General features: G+C 43.0%; 1 protein-coding gene across 2 annotated transcripts in view; it reads right to left on the bottom strand.

Moving 5' to 3' along the window:
- Nucleotides 1-292: 292 nt before the first annotated feature.
- Nucleotides 293-14525, bottom strand: part of FAM135A (family with sequence similarity 135 member A) — a 1101526-nt gene continuing 1087293 nt past the window's right edge. For both annotated transcript variants that reach the window (XM_086926467.1, XM_086926468.1), the window contains one exon: nucleotides 293-1726. In XM_086926467.1, coding sequence (XP_086782593.1) covers nucleotides 1521-1726 — 206 coding nt within the window. In that variant the 3' untranslated portion in view covers nucleotides 293-1520. The remainder of the gene's footprint in view (nucleotides 1727-14525) is intronic.

The raw sequence follows: 14525 nt of genomic DNA, 5'->3' as shown, positions 1-14525 counted from the left end.
TATAACGTGATACTGTAGCAAGGACACATATAGAGAAAGTTAAAGACACAACATTTATCACCTGCCAGATTCAGCTGTTGATTCCGTCTTTTGTACTTCGTATGATAAGCGCTGAAGCATGGCTTCGCAATGCTTCCCATCGGCTAGGATGTTTGATTTTAATATACTTTCTTGTAGCATGAAAACTGTTACAGAAACACAGAGCTTTAAGTTTATCTAAAGTGTCTTAAAAGGCAATGATGAAAATCTGCATGAACACAATTCCTACAAAGCGAGAAAGATTTACAGCTTCTTTTGTTGTGCTTGTTGTTTGTATTCAAGGGTTCATTTTATTAACACCAGATGCAATAACACAATGCTAGAAATAATCATGCATTAATTATACAACATATTTATAGTTTGAGAAACATTTGTTCGTTACAATTTACAGATGCACGAGTGGCATCCTTTACTTTTCAGTGCATTTAAGTTTGACATGGTCAAAACGGGAGGAGATATTGAATTTTACCCTATTCAGCACCAATAAAAAGGCAACAAACCTTTTAACATTCCAGTATATCAAAAATGTTTTATCTGTTTTAGCAAACATGTAAAGTTCATATTCCTGTTCCATTTCAAGATGCAGTGCTCTGTATTTACAACGTTCTGTAGTCAATAAAACCTTTTAACAATATATTCAAAAATTGTCTAAAGTCATAAAAGTATTGCAGAAATGCATTACATAACTCAGTGTACGTACATACAAGGGATTTCATGTAAAATGTTAACAGGAGGAGGATTTGGTGAGATTAAGGGCAATACTCTTACTTACATTTGACAAAAACCTAACTTTACAAAGGCAGCTGAAATTTAAACATTCAACAAAAAAATCCACATCTGCCGTTGATTTAAAAAACTGGCGTTCCAGTTCAAAGTGACCATGTAAAGCAAGAGACTTTCTGATCAGTATAACATATTTCCACAGGTATGACACATTTCATATTGATAATATTTTTGGAGAAAACTCAGGACAATTATGGTAGCACTCGACTTCACTGGCTCACAAAACTATGTCTGTACCAGACTAACAGACAATGAAGTTTTCAAAATGTAGGATATTTAGCAGCAATAGTTGTATTTCCAGTTAAACATTTTAATATACCGCGAGCAATCATAGGCGGTGGAACATGTCGACATCAGACTTTCTTTAAATTGACGTTGTTTTGGCAGTTGCAGGTTCCAACGAATTGGAGCTGAAAAGAGCTGTTGTGGACCTCTCATATTCACTCAGTCACATACTGTGCTTCAAATTACACTCGGGTAATTATGGAAAAAGAAATAGAAAAATAAACATCAAATAAAAAATAGCACAGTTATGTTCATAGAAAGAAAAAGGATGTTAAAAAGCTCTAAAACATGGATGATATATCCTTTATCTTCTTTAAAAAGGTATAAATAGCTCATAAAATGTCATATAACACGTTCATACCATCCATTATTAATGAGGTATAATAACCACATTTCTGGGAAACACTTTTCTTTTACTGGAAATACTTCAAGCCAGCGACCAGAAAGAATTTCTCCAAAAATATTTCAGAATCTAGTACAGCGATGTGGGCTGCTCTCCCTATGAGAGAGTTGGCGGTATTCGGCAATGCGTGGATGACATCATAGCGAACCAAGTTACACTCCTTATTTTGTAGAACAGGTAGAAGCAGGTTTTGAATCATCTCTGCATAGAAAGGCCCTGAAAATCACAAAAAGATCATAAGTACGTAACAATGCTTTTCAGTCCTATAGTTTACAAAACTTATTTGAGGACATTCACAAACAGCATAAACGTTCTTTATTTACAATGCAGTAATCCTACATGGTAATTTATGATATTGAATGATAAACGTTTGTACTTTTCTAATTCTACTTTAAATACCCTTTTACCATACCAGAGAAACTCCCGCAGAAGCATGTTAATCACTCTCTGTCCAACTTCCTGGAGTCTAATGATAATTTTCGTCCTACCCTGATGGGCTTTCGAGCCACATACAGTACTTACTGACAGTTACTGAAGAGCTCAAATCTACACTTGATGAGGGTCGGACTGCCGCCATCCTCCTGCTACATCTTAGTGTCGTTTTTGACACTGTGAATCATGCCATTTTAAAAGCAAAATAGGGGGAAGTGAAAATTCAGGGAAACGCCTTGGAATGGCTTGCCCCCTTCCTGGATAATAGATCTTTCCAGGTGATAGAAGGGGACTGCGTCTCAGAGCACCTCCCTACCACATGTGGCGTTCCGCAGGGTTCGTCCCTCAGTCCGACTTTGTTAAATGTTTATGTCCGTCAGTTGGCTGAGGTGGTACAGGAATTTGGAATATCAGTGGTATCATATGCCGATGACACCAAGTTAGTGGTGTCTTTTTCTAAGAGCTCTGAATCTAGCAATAACCAACTACCTATCTGTCTGGAACGAGTGGTGAGTTGGATGTCTAACAGCTGTTTAAAGCTGAAATGGGGGGAAAACTGAGCTCATGTTGCTCAGAGACCCGGGCATCCACTCACCTCTGATACATTGGCCCAAATACATGGGAGATCCTACCATCGACAAATCTGCTATAAAAAACCTTGGTATTTGGCTAGCGGACTTGCTTACACTGGATTGTCAATCCAGGAAACTCTCAGGGATATGTTTTTCCCTGCTCAAAATGTTAAGGAAAATCATTGATATAATCCCTGAGCACCCGAGGAAAATAGTGATTCAATTCCTCCTCATCTCATGCTTGGACTACGGAAATTCCCTCTATCTGGTTCAACAAAGTATGTCACTAGGAGGCTGCAAGTGGTACAGAATGCGGCTAATAGACTTTTGTCACAGATCCCCAACCGCATCTCTGCTAGGGAAGCACTCCACTGGCTATCTATTGAGGCTAGGGTAAAGTTTAAAACTCATTGCATACCTCGTAAAGCTATTAACAAAAAATTGAGGAACCTAATATACAGGTACATCCCTTCCAGGCATCTCAGATCCGCCCACCATCAGCTCCTTCAGACTACCAGAGTTAAAAGAGCCAGATGGAGGCAGATCTTTTGTCCATCTGATACGTAGGCTGTGGAATGCCCTCCCACTGAAAATTCGTGCTGCCCCAAATGAATTGGCTTTCACAAAAAATTTGAAAAGCTGGCTTTTCCCACAATAATTAGGCGTTGGCTCAGCTAATCACTGTCAGAACTCTTTTAGCACTGGGAAGCCATGGGCAGCCATGCACTCTATAAATTCAATAAATAGAAATAGACGTGTGTAGGGATACTGGAGATTCAGATTCACACACTCACAATTACAACAAAGAGAGAATAGTGACTCAACATTCCTACAGATGGGTTGAAATACAGCTTTATGTTTGGGAAAAATATATTAACAACTTAGACCACCTGTTCAATTCTCGCTTGTGTCCATGATAATCTCATAATTAGGATTAGGGTCTGGTAAAGTTGAGAAACGATGCCGGATTTCTCCACAAGCTTTGCATTTTTTCTCATATTTGTATTGATTTTATAAAGGGTACAGCCATTTTAGCAGTAGACAGAGTCACAGTAGCTCCTTGCTGGAAGTTCGTATTATTCCGGGGCGCCTTTCAGCCTTTTCATATCTCGGTCTCAGGCAGCACGATGTATTTGCATTAATAGATGCAAAGCTGCCAATTTACAAAATATTTTCACAGTGTGAGTAGAGGGCGGGGCCTTGGAGGGGGCGGGGCCAGGTGCCCAGAGCTAACTAATAAGCACTCTGCCTCTTACCCGACCTTCTCCAAAATCAAAACCCAAACAAAGGGTAATTTAGGCTGTCACCGATGTCCTGGGCTGTTTTCGTACCTTTTAGGGAAATCAACTTCTTACAACCTCCGAAAAAGAGCTGAAAACCACGGTGGTTTTCAGCTCGTTTTTCCAGTTACCGTGTGATTTCGGTTCCTCACCGGGTAACTGTGTGATGGGAGCTGAAATAGTGTGACACACGGTGGCACCGTGCAAGTTGGCAAGTCTGGTAGGTACAAGGAGCTGATTATGCACATTTTATGCATAGGCAAGGCTTCGCAGTAAGTAGAACGCATTGCAAACTCAAAACAAATGTAAATCTGAAATGGAACTCTCGCCTGGCCCATCTCTTACTAAGTATCGTGCATTCCGGTGCTCTGTAATGTATGTATTGCGCCACACCCTTTCAGTTGGCGTTCATATCGTCCAGGTCCCTCCACACCCTTTCTAATCATTTTCAATGTGTTTATTCATATTAGCTTTGAGGGTAAAAAAGCGTATAAAATCTACAATAAGATTGAAGGTTACCTTTGTCCTGAACATATAACACTGGTGTGCGCCGCCATTAAATGGGGCAAGGCTGAAGCAGTGGCACGGAGACGGGAGGAGGTCCACGGATTGCGGAGGATCCATATAGCAGCCCTGTTAGAGTAGTTACTGTACGAGCTCCAGACATAGAAAGATTCCTTCACACCCTAACTGGGTAACATTTTCACCCTATGTGATGACAACTCCCCACCGCTTTGCCTTATTAGCTAGTTGAATTCTCTGGCTTGGCCATGGGCCCGCTGGTCGGTATTTGGGGAAGGGGAGGCGGAGAGGCTCAGAGGCTCGCTCCCCTAAGGAGACATGTGGGTGCTCCACAATGCTGGGAAACCGGATGGAGGGACCTGGCCACTAGTTGTGCTTGTTTTCAATGTAGAAACAACAGTTGATGGACAGAATGCAGAACAATGTCATACATTCACCCCAGTACAGAGATCTGGGCCTAAATCCATCATTTTTTTGCACTCCACACCACCCCAGTTCAGACATGGCTATATGCAAATCAGCCTTGAACCTGTGCCTCATGGGAACAGTCCAGCCCGAACTGCCAAGCCATGTCTTCCCTGGACCGGAATCAAGCATCCTAGGACCGGTTTCTGGCTATTTGATTTGCAAGACTGATTTGCATATGGCTGGGTTCAAACTGGAATGGCAGGGTGAGCAAAAAAACGATGGATTTAGGCCCTGATCTCTGTACTGGGGTGAATGTATGACATTGTTCTGCATTCTGTCCATCAACTGTTGTTTTTGCATTTGTCACCCCGAGTGGGACGGGTATGCTCAGACGTGAGTCCCGTGCTTTCCATGCCACTAAAATCAAGCTATCCTGGCTGATGAGGGCTGAAAGCCGAAACCGGTCCTAGGATGCTTGTTTCCAGTCCAAGGAGGACCTGGCTTGGCAGTTTGGGCTGGACTGTTCCCATGGGGCACAGGGTCAAGACTGATTTGCATATGGCTGGGTTCATACTGGAATGGAATGGTGACCAAAAAAACGATGGATTTAGGCCCAGATCTCTGTACTGGGGTGAATGTATGACATTGTTCTGCATTCTGTCCATCAACTGTTGTTTTTGCATTTGTCACCCCGAGTGGGACGGGTATGCTCAGACGTGAGTCCCGTGCTCTCCATTCCACTGGAATCAAGCTATCCTGGCTGATGAGGGCTGAAAACCCGAAACCGGTCCAAGGAAGCTTGTTTCCAGTCCAGGGAGGACCTGGCTTGGCAGTTCGGGCTGGACTATTCCCATGGAGCACAGGGTCAAGACTGATTTGCATATGGCTGGGGTCAAACTGGAATGGCATGGTGAACAAAAAAACAATGGATTTAGGCCCAGATCTTTGTACTGGGGTGAATGTATGACATTGTTCTGCATTTTGTTCATCAACTGTTGTTTTTGCTGTTTTCAATATAGAGCAATAATGAGGAAGCACTACTTGAATGAATGTAACGGATTACTATCGCATAGGGATGTAAAATGAATACCCCCCAGTTGTGATCTGATTGTAGGTTTTGTTAATGTTTGTATTACTGTTGCCTAATAATGAACTGAATGCTCCTGACCAGACAATGCTAATACCAAGCTATATATTGCATGTAACTACTTCCAGATTGATATCCTCCTGAAACACAAGTACTGATAATAATAAATAAAATAAATATAAAAAAAAAAGATTTAAGGTTACCTTCACATAAAAACATTAGAAAAAAGAATATAGCTAGGCTAAAATGTGATAGGCAGTAATAAAAAGCGCTAAAGTGCAATATGTACAAAGGTACGCTGCTGTACGAAACCACTGAGAACCATGTATATTTTTTTAATTGTATATATTTGTTTTGTATTGTGTGTCCTCATTACACCATGGCTTCTGCACTCTGGGCTTATTGTGAGCGCCCTCGATCCGTCTGTGATCCAAGCAGTTTCGACAGTACCTTCCACGGCACTGGTCTATTACAAAGGGGGGTGTGGCTGAAAGGGTCCCACGCCTTAATCCATGGCTTGATGTAATCATTGGACTAGTTATCTGTATCCATGGCTCATCCACACACTTATCCACCTGGCCATTTGAGGAAGTCCTCCCACATTTCTGCAGACCTTGGTGGGATCCCTTTAGTATCTAGGCTACATGTCCATTTAACCACATTTAACCAGGTGATTAAATTCGGAGGTTGGGGATCCAGCCAGTGTTTACAAATCTCCCGCCTGGCCAAGAGTAACAAATAAAATAATAAACCCCGTTGCTTGTAATTTAGAGCCTGTTGGCAGACATTATCCACCCCGAGGAGCACCAATGTGTCGGTTAAAATTATATTTTCTCCTAAGATGGCCCTTATGGTGTTTTCTACAGACCTCCAAAATTCTTTTAGCTCTGGACTTGTAAAAAAGACGTGTACATCGTTAGCCTTTGGGTAGTTACATCTTTTGCATCTTGGAACAGGCTGTTACACAAACTGGATAATCTTTGTGGTGTCCAATACAACCTATGGATGACAAACAAATGGTGGCGTTTAAAATGTGCTGGTGTTCCTGTAGTATAGAGTAGTTTCACGGAGTCTAACCACAAAAATTGTATGCTACCCTCCTGCAATATATCTTTCCAGACCTCCGATGGATCCTTCATTTTCTCTTCCTCTGCCTCCAAAAAATATCTGTACCATACTGCCACTTCTTTAGCTTTCTGACAGGTATCCTGCAGCGAGGCTTTAAATTCCCAATTGGCTCTAATGTCCTCTACTACAGCCAGAACCCATGAAGTAAGCTGCAGGTACTTGAACCTGGAAAGCCTGTTACCTGACTTAATGTTCAGGACCTCCTAAGGGACCAATCCACCTGTTGTTATCAGGTCTCCCCATTTTGTTATCTCTGCTTGCTTTAAAGGCAGGCTAAGTGCATTTTCCAGACATTATGGCGTCCCCGGGGATTCCCATATTGGGGCAAATTCGGAGAAATAGCCAATCTTTAAGATCCGTCTCACTACAAGCCAGAGACTTAAGGCTGCTTTTAAAACCTTTAACCTTACTTTAAAAAAAAGTTTTTGGGCTCAAAATTTATATAGATAGGCTCCTCCCACTTCTTTAGACATTTCACCCAGCATAATATCCCAAGTGGTTTTCACAGGCTCCCTCGCCAACATGCAAAAATTCTTAAATTGAAAGGCCATACAATACAGTATAAGGTCCGGAACCCCACCTTCTTAAGACAACTTTTAAGTTTTCCAGGCGAGCCGAACCCCCAGGATGCCCAAATAAAACTAGATATTTTCCCTTGTATTTTGTTAATTTCATCTTTAGGAAAACTGAGTGGTATGCAGTTAAAAAGGTAGGTTAACTTTGGGAGAACAGACATTTTTATTAAATGAACCCTCCCATATATTGACAGGCGTGAGTTCTTCCACCTGGCTAGTTGTCTATCTACCTCCTTCAACACTTGTTTCAAGTTACGAAAAGGGATCTCATCAATTCTATCCACAATTGTTATCCCCAGATATTAAATCTCTGAGCAAACTCTGCCACCCCATCCTACCATGTTCCAGCACATTACTTCCGTTTTGGAGGACTTGACGAGATATCCAGAAAGTGTACCGAATCCAGTTGTCAATTGTTCTATCCTAGTCAATGTTTGCGCTGGATCGGAAGTGTACATTACCAAATCATCTGGATATAATGCAATTTTACTATGCGTTGGAAGCTGGTGGATAGGGATGATCTGCTCATCTGTTCTTAACTTGTGCGCAAAACATTCCATATACATATTAAAGAGAAGAGGTGACAAGGGGCACCTCTGTCTCGTCCCCGTATTGATTTTGAAACTCCCTGTCAAGGCTATATTTAACAGAATTTTGGCCATGGGCTGCTCATATAGTTTTTGTACTGCCTGGATAAAATTGATACTGAAACCCATTGTGCCTAAAACCGCCCAAAGAAATAACCAGCTGACACGATCAAAAGCCTTGGCGGCGTCGATAGTGATCACCGCCAACAGGCTCAACCTCGCGAGCGCTAGGTCTATAGTCCCTATTAATGAGAGCGTAAGTTCTTGTATTTGTCTTTTAGGGACAAACCCTTTCTGGTCTGTATGTATCAACTGAGGGGTCACCCTAGCCAGTCTCCCTGGAAGTAGGCCTGTATAAATTTTAAGATCCACATTTAATAAGGAGATTGGTCGATATGAATTGTCATTTCTCGGATCCTTAGCCAGTTTTAAAATTAACGTAATTATGGTCTCATTCCACAAATACGGAATCAGACCTCCTCCTTATATACAGAATTGAAGAGAGCTACCATTTCCGGTACTATCGCCTCTATTATCAACGGGTAGTGAATCAGTGCCTGCCACCTTACTATTCTTCATGTGTTTAAGTTGTTCTCTTATTTCCCCGTCCGTAATTGGGGAGTCAACCTTGTTCCCCCTTCTGTTGTTAAAACCTAGAGACCAATGTTGTTTAACCAGCCCTTTAGGACCTCTTCATCCAGCCTCTCTGACTCTCCATACAATTCTGAAAAAAGTTACCATGCTTTCCTGAATTTCCTCCTCATTATTATTGGTAATTTCCCCCTCGGGATTAATGGCCAGCTCTCTAATGTGGTTTCTTGCCCTATCTGCCCTCGCCTTAAAGGCTAATAGTGCTCCAGCTTTTTCGCCATACTCAAAATGTTGCTTACGGCCTGCCTCCCACTTTTCTCTGCTCTTTGTTTCTAATCTAATTCTATAATTCAGTCTGTCTTCATCCAACTGTTTTACCATCTCCTCACTGTACTGTGTATCCTGCTGCACCCTTCCTTCTAATGACCCAATCTCCTCCTCAAACTTTTTTTTATCTCAGCTAGCTCCACTCTATTCTTATATGAGACTTGACTTTGCAGAACCCGCCCCCCCCCCCCCCCCCCCCCCTCGGGTATAGGCTTTGAAAGTGTCTCAAATAACACCAATTGGTGCTGAGTGAGTATTGACCTGGAAAAATTCTACAGTTTTTTCCTTCAAAAGGGCAGCCACGCCTAAATCCAATAGTATGGCTCTCTTCAGCGTCCATCTAACATTGTTCCTGACATTGATCTCCCCAATGTGATGCTAACCATATTATGATCAGAAATGTGTCCTGGGAATATATGCACCTCTTTTATTTTCCCAGCTCACTCTCTGTATACTAATATATAGTCCAGATGTGAAAAATTATGATACTTCTTGCTATGAAAAGTATAGTCTCTTTTACCTTTCACGAGAAGCCTCCAAGAATCAATGATACCAAACTCATTTAACATATGTTTAAAGGCCTGCCTTGTTTTTGGCGCTTGGGCCTGAACACCCCTTCTACATGTGGATCTATCCAATATTGGGTCCAGAAGAGTATTAAAATCTCCACCTATTATTATGGGTGATATTGCCCCTACTAATCCTAATTGCATGTCTACTATATACTGGGGTCATCCGTATTCAGACCATAAAAACCATCACACAAAAACTCAGAACCCAGACATTTAGGAGTGGCCTTGACCCATCTACCTGAATTATCAGTATTGAAAGTGATCATTTCAACGACTGACCCCTTCCTGACGACTATTGCAACACCTTTAGAGTATTCTGATTGATCTGATGCTACATGGCTCCCTATCCATCTTTGTTTTGAATATAATCCCTAGCTCTCATATGCCGTTAAGTGGATTTCTTGTATGATACATACTTGGGCTTTAGATTCTTCTAAGTACCTCATTACCAACCTTTGTCTGTTTTTTATCTTAATCCATTTAAATTCCATGTTACAATTCTAACTTTTTTATCTCTCCCTACCATTTATTTTAGTATGTCCCAGCCGCTTGGACTCGAGGATCTCTGGTTCTTTATATTAAAAATGAGCCAAGATAAAGTGTATAGTACATCTAATATGACTAATGAGGACTTATTTTTTATTTTTTCCCGCTGCTCCCAAGCCAGTGCACCCTTAACACGCCCCTTAGGTACCCTTCGCAAACTATCAGGCATAAAGCCTATTGAACCGCCAAAGGGAGGCGCCCTATCTATAATGCTACTTGAGCCTCCCCCCCGCACCTCAGTGATAATGTTATTGTGTGTCTACATTATGTTATATATCCTTTATGTGTTTTCCTCTGCCCCCCCCCCCCCCCATTTTTTAGTATTTGGTACTTGATTTTCGCTCTCTTAGCTTCTTAGATTGACGAGCTCATCCACTCAGGGGCGCCCCTGTTTCCTTATGGATTCAATCAGGCTATATGCCTCCTCTGTGATCCGTATATTGCATATTTGGTTATTCCACATGATTCGGAGTATAGCTGTACATTTTAGTTGAGCCCTAGCTCTCAGGTTATTGAGTTCCCCCATTCTTTTGCCCAGTTCCCGTTGGTTCTGATCAGTTGCGTGACATAGATCTGATCTAATATTGAACATAAGGCTCCGAATTGCATAGGGACCATTCCTCAGTGCAGCCAACAGGATAGCTTCCTTGACTGAGTATGAAAGAAAATGTATCAAGATTTTCCTTTGCTTCTGACGCTGTGGGTTTCTCTTGAATGGATCTCTAAGGACCCTCTGTATCTCTCGATCCAAGTCGATATCTGATCTGTGTTTCAGGGCTATCTCCAGTAATAATTTAATCACAAATGCTTTATGATTTGACCCCTCCTCTGCCTCGGGAAAGTTCAGGATCCTCAGGTTGTTACTCTGGGAATTATTTTCTAATCTTTCCAAGTCTTCCATGAGACTAGCATTTTCTTTAACCAAGGCCTCAACTCCTTTTGTGTTGTTTGAGATGTCTTTCTGTGTTGTGCTTACTTCCTCCTTAAGCTTCCCTGTTCGAGTGGCGACATTGTCCAACTTTTGTGGTAGGACAGTACATGAGGCTTGTATATCCGCTTGGTTCGCCTCTGATATCTCAAAACGATCTCTAAGCTCTCTCTTAAGATCTATAAGAATGGAAGCCAATGGGAGATCTGGGTTTTCTAAGGGCAGCTGAGGTACCACTGAGGGGCCCACTAGTGATAACGTGCTTAAAGGGGCTAACAAGTTTTTTATTTGTACCATGGGGTCTCTGCCCCCACTTGCCTGCTCCATCTCCGCAGACTCATTCTCTTGAAGAATACTAGACCTAGTCTGAGTTGTTACTTGGAACCCCGTCTCAGCTACCCCATCTTTTTGTATTTCGTTGCCCCCTTGTTTCTCCTCTCCTGGGTTAGTTACAAGTTTAGCTGGCTTAACAGGCTCCAAAGGTTCACTCAATTGCTTCTGGACCCCCCACTTGCACCATCTGTATTATCTCCTGATGCCATTACGAATGTCAACACTTTATAGTATGCTTTTAATGATGGAGTGATTTTAGCCTGCAAGGGGGAGATCTTTTTCCCTCTGCCACGTGGGCTCTTCACCTGATGCCTCCGACCTTTTTAGGAGGAGCTCTACCAGCCAGAGTATCTCCATCGGCCGATTGTAAACTGAAGTTATGACTTACCCCTGTTGAACTTTCCAACACTCCAAGGGCCCGGGTGCGGAGAGTGTATCTCGAAATCCGGTCCGGATTTACACCAGAGATCTGACCTTTCTTCTCACCTCTCTTCCCAGAAGGCATCAAACTCTCCTTCTACATAGGGAGTAAAAGGTGTTTGCAAGGTTATCCCTCAAACACCTTCTATTCTTGCCATCCTGCTGGGGTGTAATGAATCAAAATTGAGCCCTCTCTCTGGTGGCTCAGAATCGCCACATACGACGCAAGGAGGCGTGTGCTGCCTCTTCCCCTCTGTGCACATGCCGCTCCGAGATGCTGCAGCGATCCAGCTGCCTTCAGCCACGTCTCTGATGCCGGGGACGCCCTCGCCGGTTAGTCAAGTCAATACCATCAAAAACCCTGATTCTGGTAAGTGTAGAGAATTCTGAAATTCTAGTTGTCTTGCTGTGCTCTGTACATCGTACACATCATGTTTCAAGTAGAAAAGGGCACGTGGAGGGGGCTCAGATGCTCTTATCTCGCATCTCCTCCCCCAGCGGTCCGCAACCGTTTACATCGCGACCGCCATGTTCCTCCTTCACCAACCCCTTCCATCACACCCTAACTGGGTAATATTTTCACCCTTTGTGATGACAACTCCACAGCGCTTTGCCTTATTAGCTAGTTGAATTCTCAGGCTTGGCCATGGGCCGCTGGTCGGTATTTGGGGAAGGGGAGGCGGAGTGGCTTGCTTCCCTAAGGAGACATATGGGCGCTCCTTAACGCTGGAGAACAGGAAGGAGGGACCTGGCTGCTAGTTGTGCTTTTCAATGTACAGCGATAATGAGGAAGCACTACTTGAACGAATGTAACAGATTACTATCAGATAGGGATGTAATATGAATACCCCCCCAGTTGTGATTTGACGGTAGGTTATGTTAATGTTTGTATTACTGTTGCCTAATAATGAACTGATTGCTCCTGACCAAACAATGCTAATAGCAAGCTATATATTGCATGTAACTGCTTCCAGATTGATATCCTCTTGTAACACATGTACTGAGCTGGAAACTAATAAAAATGAAAAAAAAAAGATTTAACGTTACCTTCACATAAAAACATTAGACAAAAGAATATAGGTTGGCTAAAATGTGATAGGCAGTAATAAAAAGCGATGAAGTGCAATATGTTCAAAGGTACGCTACTGTACAAAGCCACTGAGAAACATGTATTTTTTTTAAATTGTATTGTTACAACAAATGCAACTATAGTCCAACTAGGTAACAGCATGCATCAACACATTCGGATTACAATTTGTTTTGTTCACATTACATACAACAAACCGACAAAACATCCAGCACCCCCAAACTGGCCATTGTGGAATGTACCTGGACTGGCAGATACCAGGCTTACCGGCATAAACACTGTTGAAACGCTGCAGCAGCTTGGCACACAGCTTGGAGATTTGCTGTCACAGAACAGGGCACTGAGCATGCTCAGGGTCGGCTGGGGCCCAAGCTGGCTACAGTAGCTTCACCCCGGCGACAGGTTGCACCAGCCTTGGGTGGGGGCACAGGAGTCAGATCCGTCTCAAGCTACCATCTGGTTTAACATTTATCAGGAACAACACTACAGATAACAGGGAAACATTGCAGTGAAACCTTTCCGATAACTTGCTGGAGCAATGCGAGTCACTGCGCACGCCCGGGGGTTAGTTCGGGCCTAGGCTGGTTGTAGAGACTCTCAGTAGCCTGCGCAATCACTACACGGGGACGCCACTGTGCACAAAGCAGGTGTGCCCTCATATGTAGCCAACTCTCAGGCCTCGGCGTGGACTGGGCTTCTTATATTGGCGGGGGAGCCGAGCGGGAGTTATAGTAGTTTGCTTTAGATGTAGAACGGTGCGGGGACTACACAACACATTGTTGAACAAGGCCTGATATCAGGGGACGAGGTAGTCGAGGTGTTCCGACATAACACCCAGTCTTCCTAGGTAGTGCACAGCATAAGTTATAATAGCTACATAAAGGAGAGAGTGAGCTCCTGTTGGAGGGACCCCGAAGTCAGGCAAATGCCCAGAGCGCCACAATTGGTCATGGGTCGCCTTCGTTCTAATCCGCCCACAACACTGGCAGGTTTGGGGCAATCCTTGGGTTGACTCCCAGAAGACTAGGCATAGATTAAACCAGTGCAAATGGAAGCAGCATTGAGCGTCAAGCTAGACAGTGTTCTGGCTGCAGTGGAGAGCGGCACTGGAAAGCAAAATTGACAACATTACAATTGATTTCAATCACATTAAGGCAGGCCAACGAAAACTGGCAGATAAGCAACGCACTACCTCTGGAGGAGCTCCAGCCAATCACCCGTGAAAATACCACCATGATACTGACTCAACTAAGGACAACTTCTCACCGCTTATAAGCTCAATGGAAAAAGACTTAAAAAGGATGGACTCACTCCACTTATCGATAATTGGAAGGGCTAACGTCATTAAAATGACCATGTTTCCTAAGGTTCTATATAAATTCTGAATGAACAGGTAACTAGTAATGCAAGAAAACCGTTGAATTGTCTGTTGCTCAACTGCAGGTCAGCAGTAAAACATGCGTCAGACGTCGCTGCTCTTATCATTAACCAAGAAATTGATCTAGCGATACTAACTGAAACATGGCTTGCGGAATCATCATCTCCATGCATGGACCTGTTAGTGCCTCCTCAGTATAACATAGTAAGACTGGATAGACCAAAAAAGATAGGGGGGGGATA

Source organism: Lissotriton vulgaris, chromosome 6, assembly GCF_964263255.1.
Source record: "Lissotriton vulgaris chromosome 6, aLisVul1.2, whole genome shotgun sequence".
Taxonomy (NCBI): Eukaryota; Metazoa; Chordata; class Amphibia; order Caudata; family Salamandridae; genus Lissotriton; species Lissotriton vulgaris.
This window is presented reverse-complemented; position numbering and strand designations above follow the sequence as displayed.